The following is a 21211-nucleotide window of genomic DNA, read 5'->3' on the forward strand; positions in this document are numbered from 1 at the left end:
TTCCAGGTACTGCACTAGGAGTCTGCCGACATTTAGATGGCTAAAAAGGCATGAGTCTTCCAAGTCCTTATGTTCGTCTGGAGATGGTAGTGAGACAGTTTGGTTCCAGTGAAACTTGGAAACCACTTTTGGTAGGAAGGAGGGGACAGTACGCAGTTGTATGGTTCCAGGCGTGAACCTAAAGAAAGGTTCCCGACAGGATAGTGCCAGTAGTTCGGAGATGCGATGAGCTGAACATATTGCCTCCAGGAATACCGTCTTCAATGTTAGGATGCGTAGAGGCAGACCTCGTGTTGGTCTGAAGGAATCCTCAACTAGGAAGTCTAATTCTAGATTGAGATTCCATAGAAGTACTGGCCACTTTAGGGGCAGTCGGAGTTCTTTAACCCCTTTCAGGAAGCGGGACAAATCCAGGTGGGTTGATAGCCGGATACCATCCACTTTGGCTCTGAAGCAGGCCAGTGCAGCTACTTGGACCTTGAGGGAGTTAAGTGACAATCCCTTCTTCATACCATCCTGTAGGAACTCCAGAATCATGGGAATCTCGGCTGTCCATGGGAGTATCCCGCGGTCTTTACACCAGGCTTCGAATACTCTCCAGATCCGTATATATGACAGGGATGTGGAGAACTTGTGTGCTCGAAGCAGAGTGTCAATCATGGCCTTTGAGTAACCGCGCTTCTTCAGGCGAGTCCTCTCAAGGGCCAGACCGTAAGAGAGAATAGAGTTGGATCTTCATGGAGAATCAGGCCCTGTGGAGAAGGTCCCTGTGTGGAGGTAGGCACAGAAGGCTCCCTGCAAGGAGTCTTTGCATGTCTGCGTACCATGGTCGTCTTGGCCAATCCGTGGCCACTAGTAGAACTAGTCCCCTGTGATGTCCTATCTTGCTCAGTAGTGGCCATGGGGGGAAGGCGTACAGTAAGTCTTCCTCTGGCCAAGTCTAGATGAGAGCGTCAATTCCTTGGGAGTGTGGCTCTCGTCTGTGGCTGAAGAACCTGGGGACTTGGGCACTGAGACGGTGACCAGTAGATTCATGGCTGGAAGGCCCCAGCGATTTACTATCAGTTGGAAGGCTATGGTCGACAGCGTCCATTCTTCTGGTCCAGGCTCTCTCTGCGGAGGATGTCTGCTGAGATGTTGTCTTTTCCTGCGATGTGGGAGGCCGAGATCCCTTGTAGGTTTATCTCCGCTCATGCCATGAGAGGGTTTATCTCCAGAGATAACTGCTGGCTTCTGGTTCCTCCTTGGCGGTTGATGTAAGCAACTGTTGTTGCGTTGTTCAACATTACTCGAATTGCTTTGCCTCGGAGTATCTGGCTGAAACACAGGCACGCTAGTCTGACGGCTCGAGCTTCTAGGTGGTTTATGTTCCATTCCGTCTCTTCCTTGTTCCATTGTCCCTGGTCCATCAGTTCCTGACAGTGGGCTCCCCACCCTCGCAGGCTCACATCCATGGTGAGCAAGGTCTAGTTTGGTTGGGATAGGCTTACTCTCTCTGCTTGGGTGGTCTTCCTGTAGCCACTACTGGAACTGACAACATACCTCTGCTGGTAGTTGGAGGCAAATTGAGAAGTCCTGGAACAGTGGGTTTCATTATAACAGTAAGGAGCGCTGGAGCGGTCACATATTGGCCTTTGCCCATGGGATGACCTCTAGGGTTGATGCCATGAGGCTGAGGACTTGAAGATATCTTGGGGCGTGCATTGGTCATCAATCGTCGTAATTGTTCCATCAGTTTCTTTCTCCTCAGAGGAGGGAGGAAGACTTTGTTCTGTTTGGTGTCAAAATGGGCCCCCAGGTACTCTAGCGATTGAGAGGGCTTCAGACTGCTCATGCCCATGTTCACAACCCGAGTTCCTGTAGTAGGCTCTTGACTCTGCTGGTCACCTGCCGGCTCTCTTCCCTGACTTTGCCCTGATCAGCCACTCGTCCAGGTAAGGGTGTACCAGGATTCCTTCCTTCCTCAGTGTTGCCGCCACGACCACCATGATTTTGGTGAAGGTTCTGGGGGTGGTTGCTAGGCAAAAGGATAGCGCTTGGAACTGGTAATGTTGACCCAGTATCGCAAAGCACAAGAAGTGCTGGTGATCCTGATGGACTGGGATTTGAAGGTAGGTTTTGGAAAGGTCCAGGGAGGTTAGGAACTCTCTCGGTTGTACTGCCATTATTTCAGAGAGAAGAGTTTCCATGCAGAAGTGTAGTACCCGCAGATGACAGTTGATGTTCTTGAGATCCAAGATGGGCCGGAATGATCCTTCCTTCTTGGGAATGATAAAATAGATGGACTAGCACCCCGTATTTTGTTGGGATGTGGGAACCAGAGTTATTGCCTTCAGGCTGAGTAGTCTTGTTAGACTGTTTTCTACTGCCAGTCTCTTGGTGTGGGAGTGGCAGGGTGACATCATAAATTTGTCTCGAGGGATGCTGCGGAACTCCAGAGAGTAACCTTCTAAAATGATGTTTAGTACCCATTTGTCCGACGTTATCTCGACCCATCTTTGGTAGAAGAGGGCAAGTCGACTCCTTATCTCCTCTTCCTGTGGATGGGTCAGCCCATTCTCGTTGTGGAGCACGGCTGGAGCCTGCCCCTGGGCCTGCTCCCCTCTTGGTCTGTCAGTTCCGAAAGGGCTGGGACCTTCCGGAGGGACAAGGTGCCTGGAACTGTGAGTTCCTGTAGGGTCTAAAGCACTGCAATCCTCTGCCCTTGGTTCTTCTGGGGGAGGGACGCTGAGATCTTTTACTCCTATCTTCCGGTAGCCGAGGCACTGGGGATTCGCGCCATTTGCTGCCTAAATTCTCCCATTCGCTTCCAATCAAGAGTGATCCTTTAAAGGGCATTCTTGTGAGATTTATTTTAGATGTCGTGTCCGCAGACCAATTCCGAAGCCATAGTGGTCTTCTGGCTGCCACTACTGAGGCAACGTCCCTGGCTGAGGTACACACCAGGACTGAGCTTGCGTCCGTTAGGAAGGCTGCTGCAGGTTCCATCGACTCACCGGTATACGTTCCGGAGTTATTTGCCTCTCTCGAGAAGAGCAAATAGGAACGTGCCACCAGTGCGCACCAGGAAGCAATCTGCAGTGTCATTGCTGTTGCGTCGAAGGCCTGCTTAAGGATGGATTACAATCATTGTCCTGAGTATCCTTCAATGCAGCCCCTCCCTCAACGGGAATCGTCGTTCACTTTGAGACGGCACAGACCATAGCGTCCACTTTCATGAAATGCAGGCGTTCCTTGGTCGCTGGTTCTAGAGGGAATAGGGCTTCCAAGGCCCGAACCCCTTTGAAGCTGGCCTCCGGGGCATCCCACTCTAGGTCAATCAGCTCCTGGATGGCTTCCATCATTGGAAAGTAACATAAGGTGCATATTAGGTAGAGTTCGAGAAGGCAAGCCTTCTCGAACTCTACCTAATATGCACCATAAACAAACTCTCTACTCAGAGACTGTACATATGAGACACCATATTTATATTGAACTTTTGTACATAATTATTCTCCTCTATCTCTTTCTATTTCTTACATTCCCAGTTCATTAGCCCTTGTTAATTGTAACTGCTTCTCTTCATCACGTTATTTATGTTTTTTGGTTGTATTATCCAAACCCCTGTTTTCTGTAAACCGACATGATGTGAACGAGTTCATGAATGCCGGTATAAAAAAACCTTAAATAAATAAATAAATAAATAAATAAATAAATAAGGCTTTACGAAGGGACACCAAGATGGGGTTCTTCTTTGGTTCCGCCATAGGGTCCGTGCCTGGAATACCCAGTGTCTTCAGAGTCTGGGAAACAAGGGCTGGTAATTTGTCCTTGAGGAAGAAGTGAAGCATGGTTCAGTATGGTTCCATTCCTGGAGGGATTTCTTCTTCTTCCAGGGAGTCACCCTCATCATCTGAGGTGTCTGGGTCCCTGTCAGGGAAGTTCTTGGTTAGGCGAGGCATGTCTCGAGGCATCTGAGCCGGGCCAGGAGGATCTTGTGCTTCTGGCAGGGGTTGAGCCTGGGGCACAGCCGGGGCTGATTGCACCTGAATGAAGACTTGCAGCTCTTGGAAAAATTCCAACCAGGAGAAGGTCCCTGGGTCCATGTTAATCCCAGGGGGAGTCGGAGTAGGGGCCCCAGAGGTGTCCTCCTGAGAGGAAGCCATCTCGGAGATGCATAGATCCGGGGAGCTATCGTCGGTAGTTCCGGAACCATCTCCCAACAGTAAGGGACCAGGCTTTGGTTCCCCCTGGGCTTCTTCGCAATGTTGACACAGACAGGACTCCAACTCATTCTGCGCAGTTCTTATGTGGCAGGCTGTGCAAAGAGAGTGCCTTCTGGTCTTCTTGTGTTTGCGCACGTGCAGTTGCTAACGTGGCTGTGTGTGTAGTTTGCACGTCGGGTGTGCTCAGTTATGCGTGTCATTGTGCGCGTAGCTGTGCGCGCAGCTGTCTACGTGTCTGTATTGGACGCGCGCAAGTTAGGAGCATCGGCCTCCCGGCCTGCCCCACGCGTACCGCCGATCGAGAAGGGAAGATGGCGCCGACGACCCCTACATGTAAGATGGCGCTCCCCGAGGGTCTCCACATGTGTGGACCCTTGCACCGGATCAGGACCTAGCCCAACCAAGGTTGCTCAACACGTGCTCCGTTTTAACCTCACCGGAGAAGAATTTGGTAGGCAATCCGAGCTCTGGAGACCAGAGACCTGAATTTAAAGCTTTTTTCTTACCTGGTCTCAGCGCTTACCGATCGTGTGCTGGACGGTCTCCAGCTGCGGGGGGAGAGGGAATTACCTTCACCGCCGTGCTCGTTTCTGCACCCGCTGCCTTTCAGCCACACTGGGGGCTAAGTCCATGCCAAAAACCAGCTACCGGACCAAGGCACACCTCTGAGGGATATCGGAGATAGAGATGTGCTTCAGGTAAAAATTTCATGTCAGGCTTCGTTTTGGGGCCTCCCCGCGGGAATTTCATTTTTCCCGCGGTTCGGGTTTTTTTTTTTCCGGGGGCCCTGATTTTCGGGTTATTGCGCACTATCAGGAGTGCACTAATCTGGCAGAGTTAGTGCACACTATCGGGAGTTAGCGTGCACAAACTCCTGTTAGAGCGCACTAACTCAAAAATGAATTTTTTCCAAAATTTCGGAAAAAATTCAATCATTTTTTGGTTTTCCCAAAGCATTCCGAATTAGGCAATTTCGTTGACATTGCCTAATTCGGTAAAACGATTGCACATCCCTAATCGGAGATCACCTCAGGAATTCTCTACTGTGGGAGGGTCCCTTAGTTATTACCACAGGAGAGCGGGGCTCGATCTTCTTTAAGGTAAATTTTGTTTCTTCTTTGCTGTAATTCTTAACACTATTCTAGTGTGTGGGATAGTGTCCGCATCTGTTAAGAGACGGAGAGATACTGAAGAGCTGAGGTTACTGCAGGGGTATGACGTCAGCTTTGAAATCTGACTCCGTCTCTCATCTGCTAGCAGAAGAGCACAATACCCACTAATCCTGAGTCCATCTGGCTACACGCTAGGAAAATAGAAAATGTGAACTGCAACAAGCAGAAAAACAGAAACAGCTAGGTTTGACTTTCTAAGCATTTTGTGGATAAAACATTTTAGCTAAAATGGACACCAAATAATTCTCCAATCAATAAGCAACACAGTCATTTACAGGTTGGTTTGACAATTTATCAGGTTTTTGATAAAGAAAGCAGGGGACTAGTCAAGCATTTAAAAAAGGAGCAGCTTCTCACAAACAAGCAAAAGTGTTTTATTGGACAGCACTTATTGGTTACTGTTGTTCTGTTTCACAGGTGTTCTACTGCTGCCATCAAAGTTTGCTCTCACTGAAAAAATGTGATTTTTTTTTTAATTTTTAGCTCTGCTCTTCAAAGCAATTTAAAAAATAACACCCCCTCCCTCTCTAAGTGAGACTAGGTGATCCAAAGGTTCTTATCTTCTAACATCTACTATGTTGCTTGCTACAGTACAAGTTAAGACGACCACCAATAGTGCCATAGGGAAACCCAGACAGGCAACTTCTAGTTATGGCGTGAACACTCAAGAAGTACAAGATCTCCCCTGTAAGAAACAGAATGCTGGACATCGCAAGAAGAGAGACGACCAAGCACCAGATGCACATGTACAGTAACATTTATGTATGGAAAAATATTATTGGTCCAGTACCATCCTCTGAAGTATCCTTCATGAAACATTGACAGCTATGGAGGTGTACTTGCTTTTTTTACCTTGAGGTGTTGGAAGAAGTCTGTCATGGCCATCTGCTTGCCCCAAAGGATCTCTGGAATCTGGTAATTCCATTTCACCTAGAAGAAGAAATATTTATAATCTATCAAAATAGATCAGGTTTTCAAGTTCACTGAATTCTTCACAGCAGGAGCAAAATTAATTCTTAAAGAAGGTTACGTAATTATACCACAAGTACAATAAAGTATAGTAAGCAGATAATTTTAAAACGTGCATGCATGTGCCCTTTTATGCATGCGCAGTCATGCAAATGTGCGCATACTATATAAAATATGCTTAAATCTACCCAACATGCTTGCGTGTCTCAAAGATTCGCAAGCATGTATTTCAAACATTTATTTTATTAAAAAAAACCTTTTGGATAAGTAGTGTTTTAATACTTATCTGGCTGTATTACATAGCTGGACGAGTAGCGTTTTTCAGACTTATCTGGCTAAAGGGCAGCAAAGCCACCACTTATCTAGAGAAGTCAAAATTTATCCGGATAAGTGGTATAAATCTCCTATACATGAGTATTTGTGCTCCTAATTTTAATTATTTACACATGGAGATTTAACTCCCGTCTTTTCCTTAGCACCTGTTGGCTTTTATGCGTGTAAGTCATCAAATTTTGTAAGATGTGCTCATGAAGGAAATTACCAGCTTTATAAATTAGTCCACCAGTTTGCCCGGTCTATCTCTAGGTTATCGATACCTTTCTGGTTCTTCGGCCTGAACACCCCCCCAATTTACTCAGACCCCTCAGCCAGTCAGTATTTGTCTCTAAAGAATTTTATTCCCACTTACACCAGATAATTATTAGGTGTAAATATATGCAGGTAACACACATACGTGCATCGTTTTCACAGGTTATAAAATAGCAACTTCTACATATAAATGTTGGTCCTGGCCCAGAACGCCCCGGCCTACCCCCTTTTTATATGAGCAAATGTATTCGTGCACCATTACTTGCAAGTGTATTTAGAGGTTTATAAAATAGAATTTACGCAAATATGTGCTATCTGTGCACACATCTGCTAATTTGTACATGTGCAACCCTTTGAAAATTCACCGTTGTGTCTGAGTTAATGCTATCACACCAAGGAATTATATTACAATCTTTTAGATGTTAAATCTTGTGGTTTTAGTTATGTCCTTTAAGGTATTTTTAAAAAAAACCCAAACATATAGAGCAAAATCTGTTTTGTTTTGTTTCTTGTTTTTAATTACTGAAGTCATGCTCATTCCTTTGCTCATGGCAAGAGCACTTTGTTACAGAATTTCTTATGGCTTTGAAGTTTAATGCGAAAAGGCAAACATCTGGCATGCCAAAATCTTAAGTGTTACACATTTTGAAAAGTTAAAACCTGTAGTGTGTTAAGTATATTTATATAAGTTAGTAGTCTGTGTCATCTTCTGTCTTCTTCTGCCTCCGTGATATTGTCATACCCTTCGGCAAGTGTTTTAACAGAATCACAGTGCAGGAAATTAAGACAGAGAGAGAGAGAGAGAGAGAGAGAGAAAGACAACCTTAGATTCTATTTCCTTGTCCAATAGGAATTTATCTTCACTCAATCCAGAATAAGATAAAAGAACCAGGAATTCTGAGATATGTACACGGAACACCCTCAATAGCAAATGTGCATCTTTTTGGAATTTTCTGCATGCACTGCTGCTTTAACTCATTCATCATTTTGACAGATCACCCATTCTGTATGTTCCAAGGCAGAATTATGAGGGGTTCGTAAACAGACAACTACATTTCCATGTTTAAGACTCAGTTTGGGCTACAGTGAAAACAAGGCAAGGGCTCATTTCAACATGTTCTGATAATGGTTTTGCCTAGCATCCCGTTGCCCTTTAGGCATTATGTCTACAAAATACTTTTATCCCCAACTCTCATGGATCAAAATGAATGTTCATTTCCCTTGTTGTTTTCTAAAAAAAAAGGGACCCTGTGTATTGCTCATTGGGAGACGGCCTGGAAGGAGACGGCTCATTGGGAGACGGCCTGGTAGGGACTCTTTGAAGCTGAAAGTCTCCAAACACTTGGAAAAGCAGGGGCCATTGGAGTGTGTACACACAAGCCTGACTGCTGTTTCCTCCCTTCTTAACTGCGTCCTTCATGTATTTATTTATTTATTTTTTAAAGGGCTCAATCAATCTGCCTTTCTGCTTCCAATGCAAAGCACCAGTTGTCAAGGTGTACATTTTGTGCATTCTGCCAGTATCCTGTATCCAACAATTTCAAGGATGAGAATCAGCACTAATTTTATAGCATCTCAGATAGCTTGGGAAGTCCGACAGAAGAATTAACACAGAGTTGGAGCTTCTAAATCTCCTACATATGCAGGTCCCCCATTCATTTAAATGGGAGAACATTTTAACAGGGAAACTGTGGAACAGGGAGCATCAACCGAGACCCAGAAGGTATCACTGGAGAGTACTTAACACTCTGTCCTAAAACAGAAAAGCAGCAGAGGTCCAAATGATAAGGAAAATGTTTTAAATGCTTCTCTCTCTAGATTGGAGATCAGAGGGCAGAACCAAGGTCTTATAAAAGGCAATTCTATCCTTTCAGTGCCTGAGATGGATAGATGGAGTCTGAGGGAATAGCTAATTCAGAGTGTTCGGAGAGACTCTTGGGACCCTGCAAACTGGTGTAAAATCCGAATGACTTCAGAGAACATAAGAACATAAAAACATAAGAAATTGCCAAACTGAGTCAGTCCAGCATCCTGTTTCCAACAGTGGCCAATCCAGGCTACAAGTACCTGGCAAGTAAGTACGCAAGTACCCAAACACTAAGTAGATCCCATGCTAGTGATGCAATTAATAGCAGTGGCTATTCCCTAAGTCAACTTGATTAATAGCTGTTAATGGACTTCTCCTCCAAGAACTTATCCAAACCTTTTTTGAACCCAGCTACACTAACTGTACTAACCACATCCTCTGGCAACAAATTCCAGAGCTTAATCGTGCGTTGAGTGAAAAAGAATTTTCTCCGATTAGTTTTAAATGTGTGACTTGTTCACTTCATGGAGTGCCCCCTAGTCCTAGTATCCGAAAGAGTAAATAACGAATTCACATTTACCCGTTCAAGACCTCTCATGATCTTAAAGACCTCTATCATATCCCCCCTCAGCCATCTCTTCTCCAAGTTGAACAACCCTTTCCTCTTTAGCCTTTCCTCATAGGGGAGCTGTTCCATCCTCTTTATCATTTTGGTCATTCTTCTCTGTACCTTCTGCATCATAACTATATATGTTTTTATATACTTCAACCAGAAATCCAACACCACAGGAAAACTGGTATTTCATCCACTTCAAATAATCTTTCCACTTGCACTCTCTTATGTAGGGGATCTTTGGTTTCCCCTTACTAATGAAGGAGTGTACCAATAAGTGAGGCGGTTCTGTGCAGAGATAATTGAGAGAGAGGAAAATCGAGTAAGAAAAGGGAAGTGATTATACCCTTGTACAGGTCCTTGGTGAGGCCTCACCTGGAGTACTGTGTTCCGTTCTGGAGACCGTATCTCCAAAGAGACAGAGACAAGATGGAGGCGGTCCAGAGAAAGGTGACCAGAAAGGTGGAGGGTCTTCATCGAATGACTTATGAGGAGAGATTGAAGAATCTAAATATGTATACCCTGGAGGAAAGAAGGAGCAGAGGTGATATGATACAGACTTTCAGATACTTGAAAGGTTTTAATGATCCAAAGACAACGACAAACCTTTTCCGTCGGAAAAAAATCAGCAGAACCAGGGGTCACGATTTGAAACTCCAGAGAGGAAGACTCAGAACCAACGTCAGGAAGTATTTCTTCACGGAGAGGGTGGTGGATGCCTGGAATGCCCTTCCAGAGGAAGTGGTGAAGACCAGAACTGTGAAGGACTTCAAAGGAGCGTGGGATAAACACTTAGAGGCAGATTTTATAAATCTGCGCACACGCGTACTTTTGTTCGCGCACCAGGCGCAAACAAGAGTACACGGGATTTCAATACACGCGCGTAGCCGCGCATATCCATTAAAATCCGGGGTCGGCGCGCGCAAGGCTGCCCAAAATCGGCAGCCTGCGCGCGCCGAGCCGCCCAGTCTGCCTCCGTTCCCTCCACCCTCCCTTCCCCTCCCTTCCCCTACCTAACCCACCCCCCCTCCCCCGGCCCTATCTAAACCTCCCCCCTACCTCTATCCCGAAATTTACGCCTGCTGCAAGCAGGCGTAACTTTTCGCGTGCCGGGCCGGCTGCCGCGCTCCATGTTCCAGTCCGGGGGCTGGTCAAGGGGCCGCTGTCACGCCCCCGGGCCAGAACCACGCCCCCGGACCCACCCCTGAAACGCCGCGTCACTCCGGACATGCCCTCAAAACGCTGCGTCACTCCCGGTATGCCCCTCGACACGCCGCTCCATGCAAGCCCCGGGACTTACGCGCGTCCCAGGGCTTGCTCGGCGTGCGCACGGGGGGTTTGGGGTAGGTTTTCGGGGGGTACGCGCGTATCTTACGCGCGTACCCCTTTGAAAATCTACCCCTGTGGATCCATAAAGTCTAGAGGACGTGAATGAAGACTGGATGGCTCGCGGGAATGACGGCTACTGCCTGGAGATAATACCCTTATTCAATAAACATATACACGGTTAATGCGACTCCAACAATGCTCTAAGCTTCAACGGCAAGAGGAAATGTGGAAAAAGATTTGCATTCACAAAAAAGCAGGGAGTAGCTTGCTTGTTACAGCAGTTACTACCCCAAACCAAATAAGCCTGATACTTCACTTTCCATACATATCCAGCATAGCTCTCTGCTTCAACGGCAGGGGAAAAAGACCGATACTTCACGCATATCCAGCATAGCTCTCTGCTTCAACGGTAGGGGAGAAAGACTGATACTTCACGCATATCCAGCATAGCTCTCTGCTTCAGCGGCAGGGGAGAGAGACCGATACTTCACGCATATCCAGCATAGCTCTCTGCTTCAACGGCAGGGGAGAAAGACCGATACTTCACGAATATCCAGCATAGCTCTCTGCTTCAACGGCAGGGGAGAAAGACCGATACTTCATGCATATCTAGCATAGCTCTCTGCTTCAACGGCACGGGAGAAAGTCCGATACTTCATGCATATCCAGCATAGCTCTCTGCTTCAACGGCAGGGGAGAAAGTCTGATACTTCACTTTCAATGCATATCCAGCATAACACTCTGCTTGAACGGCAGAGGGAATGAAGAAAAGTGGATATATATACAGACAACAACCAACAAGGACTGAATTACATAGTCTGGGTAAACAAATAAGCATGGGTGTAGCTTGCTTATTGCGGCGGTTACTACCCCTAACTAATTAAGCTAGATATTCACTTAGATGCAGTTCCAACACTGCTCTCTACATTAATGGTGGGGGTGGAAGGGAAATAGAACCAAAAGGTTACTAAGAGCCAAGACTAACAGAAGTATGAGAAAAAAAATAAAAAGTGCAAAGCTTTCTGGGCAGACTGGATGGGCCGTTTGGTCTTCTTCTGCCGTCATTTCTATGTTTCTGATGATCAAATTTGAACTAATGACTGGAAGGGGTACAATATGTAAATCTACAGCTCTAACACTAACTTTCAAAAGGGAAACTTTGATAAAATGAGGAACATAGAAATTAACTGAAAGGTGCAGTTGCAAAGGATTTCAACAGGCATCGACATTGTTTAAAAATGCAATCTTAGAAGCTCAGTCCAGATGTATTCCTTGCATTAAGAAAGGTGGAAGAAAGGCAACATGATTACCGGCACAGTAAAAAAGTGAGGTGAAAGAGGCTATTTTAGCCAAAAAAACATCCTTAAACAATTTAAAGGATCCATCTTTAGAAAATAGGAAAAAGCATTAGCATTGTCAAGTTAAGTGTAAAACATTGATAAGACAGGCGACGAGAGAATTTGAAATGAAATTGGCGAAGAGGCAAAAAGTCATAATAAAAACTTTTTAAAATATATCCAAAGCAAGAAACCTGTGAGGGAGTCGGTTGGACCATTAGATGACCGAGGGGTTAAAGGGACTCTTAGGGAGGATAAGGCCATTGCAGAAATACTAAATGAATTCTTTGCTTCTGTGTTTACAAATGAAGATGTTGGGGAGATACCAGTTCCGGAGATGGTTTTCAAGGGTGCTGAGTCAGATGAACTGAACCAAATAACTGTGAACCTGGAAGATGTAGTACGTCAGATGGATAAACTAAAGAGTAGCAAATCACCTGGACTGGATATGGTATGGTATGCATCCCAGGGTTCTGAAGGAACTCTAACATGAAATTTCTGATCTATTAGTTAAAATTTGTAACCTATCATTAAAATCATCCATTGTACCTGAAGACTGGAGGGTGGCCAATGTAACCTCAATATTTAAAAAGGGCTCCAGGGGCAATCTGGGAAACTATAGACCAGTGAGCCTGACCTCAGTGCCGGGAAAAATAGTGGAAACTATTCTATAGATCAAAATCACAGAGCATATAGCAAGACATGGTTTAATGGACCACAATCAGAATGGATTTACCCAAGGGAAGTCTTGCCTCACAAATCTGCTTCATTTTTTTAAAGGGGTTAGTAAACATGTGGAGAAAGGTGAACCGGTAGATGTAATTTATTTGGATTTTCAGAAGGTGTTTGACAAAGTCCCTCATGATAGGCTTTTAAGAAAACTAAAAAGTCATGGGATAGGAGGTGATGTCCTTTTGTGGATTCCAAACTGGTTAAAAGACAGGAAACAGAGAGTAGAATTAAATGGTCAATTTTCTCTGTGGAAAAGGGTAAACAGTGGAGTGCCTCAGGGATCTGTACTTGGACCGGTGCTTTCCAATATATTTATAAATGATCTGGAAAGGAATATGTCGAGTGAGTTAATCAAATTTGCAGATGATACAAAATTATTCAGAGTAGTTAAATCACGAGCAGATTGTGATAAATTGTAGGAGGACCTTGCAAGACTGGAAGATTGGGCATCCAAATGGCAGATTAAATTTAATGTGGACAAGTGCAAGGAGTTGCATATAGGGAAAAATAATCCATGATGTAGATACATGATGTTAGGTTCCATATTAGGAGTTACCACCCAGGAAAAAAATGTGGGCATCATAGTGGATAATACATTGAAATAATCGGCTCAGTGTGCTGCGGCAGTCAGAAAAGCTAACAGAATGTTAGGAATTATTAGGAAGGAAATGGTTAATAAAACAGAAAATGTCTTAATGCCTCTGTGACTGGTGCTCCATGCTCCATGGCGAGACCACACCTTGAGTACTGTGTACAATTCTGTTCACCGCATCTCAAAAAAGATATAGCTGCACTGGGGATGGTACAGAGAAGGGCGAGCAAAATGATAAAGACAATGGAACAGCTCCCCTATGAGGAAAGGCTAAAGAAGTTAGGGCTGTTCTGCATGGAGAAGAGGCAGCTGAGGGGAGGATATGATAGAGGTATTTAAAATCATGAGAGTTCTAGAAAGGGTAGATGTGAATCGGTTATTTACTCTTTCGGTTAATAGAAGGACTAGGGGGCACTCCATGAAGTTAGCAAGTAGCACATTTATAACTAACTGGAGAAAATTCTTTTCACTGAACCCACAATTAAGCTCAGGAATTTGTTGCCAGAGGATGTGGTTAGTGAAGTTAGTGTAGCTGGGTTTAAAAAAGGTTTGGATAAGTTCTTGGAGGACAAGTCCATTAACTGCTATTAATCAAGATGATTTAGGGCCAGATTTTCGTATCTATGCCCGATTTTATAACATGCGTGCGCAGCCGCGCATGTTATAAAATCTGGGGTCGGTGCACGCAAGGGGGTGCACAATTGTGCACCTTGCGCGTGCCGAGCCCTAGGGGAGCCCCGATGGCTTTCCCCGTTCCCTCCAAAGCCGCTCCCTTCCCCTATCTAACCCGCCCCTCACCCCTACCTAAATCCCCCTACCTTTATTTATTTTTTTTTTTATTTACGCCTGCCTCTGGACGGGCATAGCTTGCGCATGCCAGCTGAGTGCTGGTGCACGATCCCCCGGCATGGCTGCTCTGCTGGAGGCCTCGGTCCCGCCCCCGCGCCGCCCTGGCCCACCCACTCCCCACCCCTTTTTTCAAGCCCCGGGACATGTGTACGTCGCCGGGCCTATGCAAAATAGGCTCAGCGCGCGCAGGAGGGATTTAAAAGAGTTACACGCGTAACCCTTTTAAAATCCGCCCCTTAGGGAAAAGCCTCTGCTATTACTGGCATCAGTAGCATGGGATCTACTTAGTGTTTGGATACTTGCCTGGTACTTATAGCCTTGTTTGGCCAATTTTGGAAACAGTTTGCTGGGCTTGATGGACCCTTGGTCTGACCAAGTATGGCAATTTCTTATGTTCTTATCCAATAATCAATTTAAAAAAATGTGTTTCTCTGTCCATCCTAATTCTGCTTACTTCCCTTCTTGCTCTTGCACCTTCATCCTGATTAAAAATATACTCACCAGTGAGAGTGGGATAACTAGAGTGTAGTTCCATTTCAAGCATGAACTGATCTTGAAAAATCCCCAAGCAAAATATCCAAAAGTGGGCTCCAACAAGTCAAAATCTTCAGTCAACTATCAAAAATACAAGTCTCTTAAGTTAGTTGCTCAAAAGTCTATATTCTTCTCTTCAGCCAATCTGTTAACTGATCAAATGGGTGAAAAGAATTATGATTCCAGTCCATTGAGATACCCTTCCCAGGGCCAGCGTGATCCAATAGACAAACTAGGCTGTCGCCTTGGGTGTCAGCCATTAGGAGGCAGCTAAGAGAAGTAGAGAGGCGAGGTGTAGAGACTCGGCGGGCCATGAGCAATGCCTCTGTGTGTGTGCGTGAGAGGGATTGTATGTGTACGAGAGAGCAATAGGGTGAAAGAGAGGGAAGGAGGGAGCTTGTGTAAGGGTGCATGTGTGAATGTGTCAAGGAATCTAAGTGTGTGCAAAAGAGGGGACTTGTCTGAGTGAATGAAGCTGAGGCCGGAGCTGGGGCCTGGACCAGGAATGAAGGGGGGGGGGCACAAGATAGAAGATTTGCCTAGGGTGCCTAATACCCTTGCACCTGCCCTGCCCTCCCTCAGATACAGGTGAATCAAAATCCAAAAATCTGTTTAAAAATCTCTTCCTCAAAACCTCTTTGCTAAATGCTTGAATTGCCTTTTATGAGATTCAGGGGGGAATCTCCCACTCTCCAATCACCTCACTTTGAGATCTTAGGGAACTCTCTTGCTCTCCGATCCTTTCTCTCTTGAAACCCAGGGAAGGTTTCAGATCCTCACTCCTCTTCTCACCAACCTTGCTTGAGATCCTAGTGGAATCTCTAGCCACCTTCTTTCTCCTTAGCTGCTGACCCACTGAAGTACTGTGCATGCTCCATCATTCTATATATCCCCAAAGAGGTGGTGGAATATCATGGAAGGAATGAAAAATAAAAAAAAGCCTCCTTCTGCCCCTAGATAGAAAATCACATAGGGATAATATTAGTGACTGGAGTAACCCCCATCACAGTTCCTATTTTGTCTGACATAGATTTTTACATCTTGAAAGCCACATTTTTATTTATCAAAATCACCACACCTCTGCTTTTAGATGTCCCACTAGAATAGAAAAACTGACACCCATCTACATTTAAATTTAATGTGTTCACTGTCTAGCATGTGTGTTCCTTGCAAAAATGCTATTTGACATTTTTATCTACTAAGATGAGAAAAAGCATTTTCTCTTTGAATCGGCGTAACTAAATCAGCAACATGCCATGTAATATATTTAAGCTGGGTCTCCATTCCATAAGTTCCTACGAAGGATAAGTAAAATTATCAACATCTCTTCATGAAATCTGCTGTGTCCCAAAACCGAGCAACAGCCTCCATAATGACTTTTGTAGAATAAACAAATTACAGAATGCAATAGTTTGTGATCCCCTCCCTTGCTTCACACATATATCCTATAACCATAATATCCTATAAAAGTAACCATCAACAAAATAAACTATATGCTCTCATTCTCAACATACAGTATCCTATGGAGGGATTAGGCATTCAGGTGAAACTCATATGGGTGCCACCTCTCCACATTAATTTTGCAGGACAATCTCAATTAAGTAATTACCAATATCAATATTTCAGTGCCAGACTAATTCAAAAGAAAATATTGTAGTATAACAATAGAACCGTGATTGAAAATAGCTCCCAAAAGTGTTTATATGTAGGCTGTGTCAAACCCTTGTTTTAAAAATTCATGGGCACAGGATCATACATAATAAAAATTATGTTTCTTCTTCTCCGTGACTATTTTCCAATAGTGATACTTTAACATTATGAGAATTTCTAAATTGCTCACGTCTGCCCATTTACATGTGAATAGGGGCACATGCAAAGTTTGCTAATGTATTTTATAACCAGCTTGGAAAGGCTATAAAATACGAGTACATATGCACACACAAATGCTCGCATATGTCATAATCACGAGCCATGGAAATTTAGGCTTATCCAGATAAATGCTGATTTATCATATTAAATAGTGGCATGTAGCCGGATAAAGCAGCGCTAATTAGATAAACAAGTAGCACTTTTCAGACATCTGGCTATGTAGGCTTGTTACCACTTAGCCAGCTAAATCAGAATACAGCCAGATAAGTGCCACTACTTATCCGACTAAGTTCAAATTTGTCAGTCTAAGTAGAAGGAAAAGCGCTATTTAGCTGAGTAAGTTGGAAATTAGCCAGATAAGTGTGCACAACTCATATACCTGCTTATTTGTACATCTAATTTCACAAGGATACACATACAGATTTTTATTGTGTAAATTTGATGCTTTTACCCCCGTAAGCTGGCTTTTTCACATGTCAATCAGGATATTTAATAACATGCGCAGAGCAATGAAATAACCAGTTTTACCATTTAATCTACCATTTCACCCAGTCCACCTACAGCTTGTGAAGACCCTTCTGGATCTTGAGCCTGAAGTCCCTGCATTGCACTCGGACTCTCTACCCAGTTATTTTTTTATGTTAACAATGTTTGCAATCACTTACACAAGATCCTAAGCAGAAGTAAATTTATGCAAGGAAAAGATGCATGTGCTTCACTTTAACAGGTTTTAAATAGCAACTTATGCAGATAAATATTATCCCCACCCCAGATTGTCCCTGGTACACCCCCTTCTTACACATGCAAAATTACTCGCAGATTCCGATTTATGTGTGTACGTTGAAGTTTTGAAAATAGCATGCATTCACATATATGCTATTTTATGCACGCAAGTGCTAATTTTTATGTTTGAAAATTCACTTCCAAGGTTGTTGCAATGTAATCCAGGACTATTTCTGCTATCAAATTTTCACTTTTGCAGGTTAGTAATTCTAAAGAAAAAGCATCAAAATATTTTCATGTTGAATCAAACTTTGTTAAAAGAAAGTTTGATGATTCAACAAAAACATGAAGGCTTTATCCAGCAAGAACTTTCACACCTGACATGTATCTTGTTTATGTAAGGAAAGACCTTCAAGACAGAAGATATTAAAATAAAGGTCCTGAAGCTTTGTCTGGTTGTTTATCTCCCCAAATCAAAGTTTAACTGCTGCTTCCATTCAAATACATTTCCAAGTGAATCCTCATGCCTCAGGCTGAGGTGCAAAATTACACATGAAAGTTTGTACCACACTCCTTGTATCTAGTGAAAAGCTTTAATTTTGAAGGGTAAACTGAGGAAAATCTTATCCGTTTCTGCACACATTCAGCACAAATCAAAGTACATTTTCTCTGTTAAAACCCGCAGAAAAATCTTGGAAAATTAGGTCTTTATTCCCTGAATGGTACAAGTCTCTTTTTTTGAAAAGCTTACAAAATTAAGTTTTTGTGTGCATAATTCAAAAGTCTGGCAATCACTACTTTAGGCCACAGTTGTGCTACAGTTTTAGGATTAAAACTACGTGCTCTCTCAAATGTTACTTTTTCCAGCAAATCTATATGGCCCAGTTCTTGTGAAGGGCATTCTTCCAGGAGCCCAATTAAACCACTATCAGCAATATTTAAAGTTAATCCAACAAAACTTAAAATATTTCACCTGGATTTACTCAAGATTCTCAGTCTTATGTTCTCTTTTTGGTAGCATGCTCCAGGGTCTTCATCTTATCTCTCAGTTTTCTAGTGTTGTCCTCAGGTGAAGAGAGATAAGCCTTGAGCCGATCAATCCGCTTACTTATTTCAGCAACCAAGTTATTAACTGAAGCAATTTGGTTGAATATCTTCTTAAATATGTTCTCCAAGGCCTCCACCACTGAGCTTGTGCAGTTTGCAATCAGTGCACTGTCACAGGCTCCATCTCCCTTAGGGTCTCCAACAACAGCCATTTTAGATTCAGTTGCTTTCACTTTATTCTCATCTTTTTTCCAGTCATTTGGTCATCATCTTCCCTTCTTTTTTAAAAACAAACTTGTCCGTATACATGAGGAGATTTCATACAGATACTGCAGCAATACAGTATTGATTTGAGAGGAAATAGATTATTTTAAGTTCCTCCAGGCAGGTGGCACCCAGAGCTTCTCAACACTACCTCCTTCCAAGCTCAATATATCACATGGCCTCCCCACTCCCAACACAAACAAACACACTTATTGTTAAACTATTTTGATCATGAAATACAAAAATCCCTGAGCCCTTATAATTCACACAAGTAACCATGCTTGAATATATTGTTTGGCGCGTCCAAAGAGGATCAGTATGATGTGGGATTCAGCAAGAGCCAAGAGTTGCACCTTGCTCAGTGTTTGAAAGCTCCATACATTATCTGCTGTACAGCAAGAGCAGAAATATTTACAGAATGCTCCCAAATACCTAAAAATGTTTTTTTTAAACAAATATAACTCCCGAAATCTTTGCAGCGAGTCTGTTCACTCCCATATTTTCCTCACGCTCTCTGTTTCTATGTCCCTGTGTCAAGGGAGGAAGAACAGAGTAGTTTGCCGCTACAAACTGTTTTCCAACATGCATTTCCTTATTTTTCCCTTTAAAGCCCTTCTGATTTAAAACTCAATTTCTGGCTGATATCCCTTCCATATATGACAGTATTTTACATCCATCCGTTTATAACCCCATCTCCGGGTGATGACCTTACACCGATGGGACCACAAAAGAATTTATAATTCTTGGGGCTGGATCCACTCGCACAGGTCCTCTCACAAGTCCCTTTCCCCAGGGCTTAGATTCTTAGCTGATGGTGGGGGGGGGGGGGGCAAGGAATTTCTCTTTCCAGGTGCGAAGAGGCAGGGGTGACACGAAAACGTTCCCCTGGGAGAGGTATGACTCTTTTACTGCTGTGAATTCTGTCAGTGCCAACAGCACACACAGGAGACTCAGATGAAGTGTCCAAAAAGTAAACTTTCCGAAGGAGACTCAGATACTATTCAAATAATTCTTAGCATCGCAGTTGATCATTTCAGTTCACAGTCCTTCCTCTATCTGTGCAAGGGATCTCTTACTACCAGGGCAGAGGAAACACTCACCCCTCCAGGGCATAGATAAAATAAGGTTCCCAAGTGGGCAGGATATCCTTGTGTGGGCAGGAAAACCCCTCCAAAGCTGGTAAGAAATTGATAAAACAGTTTAGACACAGAGAGTCCCGATTTCCTCCCTCCCCAGGGGGTGAAGACTCCAAGTGGGGGTCCTCAAACTTCATGTTATCTTCCTCCCGTTTCCCCACATGTCTCAGTCTCTCTCCCTCTTCAAATCCCTAGATGGGAGGGATCCTCACACAGGAACACACAGCTCCAAGATGTTCCTCTTAAGGGTAGGAAGATGTCAGAAAAACTCTTCCTCCCAGTTCTTTCAACCAAAATTCTCTTCCCAAAAGCTGAGTCCAAAACACCAGCAGCTTTCTGCAGCAGGTCACCACCATACCTCTGTCCTCCAGGAGGTTAGAGATGGGCAGATCTTCCCTATCCTGGGCCCCTTAGGGAAAGGTTTCCCCATGACCTCTCTCCAGGCAACACCCAGGGATCTCGCAACTTCTTACAAAGAAAAATTCAGCAAAAGCCCAAAACAAAACAGGATGCAAACCCTACCAGCCAGTGAGTGGACTGGAAGAGCAGTTTCCCTACCTTCCCCCAGGACAACAGGCAGGGTTTGCCTGATTCCTCAGATAGGCCCAAAACTCCAACAAAGGAAAAACTTCCTGCACTTCCTCCAAACTCTAAACACAAATTGCACTGCCTCCAATCTTGCACTGCTGCAAGCTTTTATCTCCGCACCAGGGGGGGGGGGGACGGGGACGGAGGCCATCCCTCAGAGGGACAGGCTGTACCGAAGGGTGATTCCCCCCAATTACCATCCTGTCTGTCCAAGCGAAAAGGAGTCAACTAGGGCAACATTAATAATGAACCCCAGGAAGTCATTACACGTCCATTTGTTCCGACTGTCTCTTTATGGACATCTTCAACTTGTAGACCAGATTTCAACTTTAGACAGTAATTTCAATGTCTGTGGGGTAACGGTGTTGATTAGATAACCTTGCTCATCACCAGGGCTCAGAATCTGACCAATCTATCTACCTGTCCTGTTACTGTATATTTTAATTGATGATATACCAGTAGATGATGGCAGAAAAAGACTATCTGACCCAGCCAATCTACCCAGATGTTCCTGTTCATACCACCAAGGATACATGCCAGCTGCCAGCCACAGCAAGTGACTGCCTGTAGGATATCAAGTCTTATCCAAGACAGTTCTTGTTATCTTCCTCCTTTATATGCCACCCTCCTAGGTAGATGAGCATTCAAGAACTCCCATTTAAGTCCACCCCCAGCACCCCTCGCTTTCCACATCTAACCACAATAATCCAAACTGATACCAATGCTGACACAGCTGTTGCCCCAGGATCCAGATTCGTAGGTACCCATTTCCAGATGATACCCACTAACAACAACCTGATCAAAATAAGGAGTGCATTGCCTGCCAGGCAGATTTGGATATGTGAGGGCCTGCATTT

General features: G+C 44.1%; 1 protein-coding gene across 1 annotated transcript in view; it reads right to left on the bottom strand.

Annotated features, from left to right (window-relative positions):
- ROR2 (receptor tyrosine kinase like orphan receptor 2) overlaps positions 1–21211 on the bottom strand; it is a 427542-nt gene that overhangs the window by 116653 nt on the left and 289678 nt on the right. Inside the window, exon 2 of the mRNA XM_029618794.1 lies at positions 6230–6307. Coding sequence (XP_029474654.1) covers positions 6230–6307 — 78 coding nt within the window. The remainder of the gene's footprint in view (positions 1–6229; positions 6308–21211) is intronic.

Source organism: Rhinatrema bivittatum, chromosome 1 (assembly GCF_901001135.1).
Source record: "Rhinatrema bivittatum chromosome 1, aRhiBiv1.1, whole genome shotgun sequence".
Classification (NCBI taxonomy): domain Eukaryota; kingdom Metazoa; phylum Chordata; class Amphibia; order Gymnophiona; family Rhinatrematidae; genus Rhinatrema; species Rhinatrema bivittatum.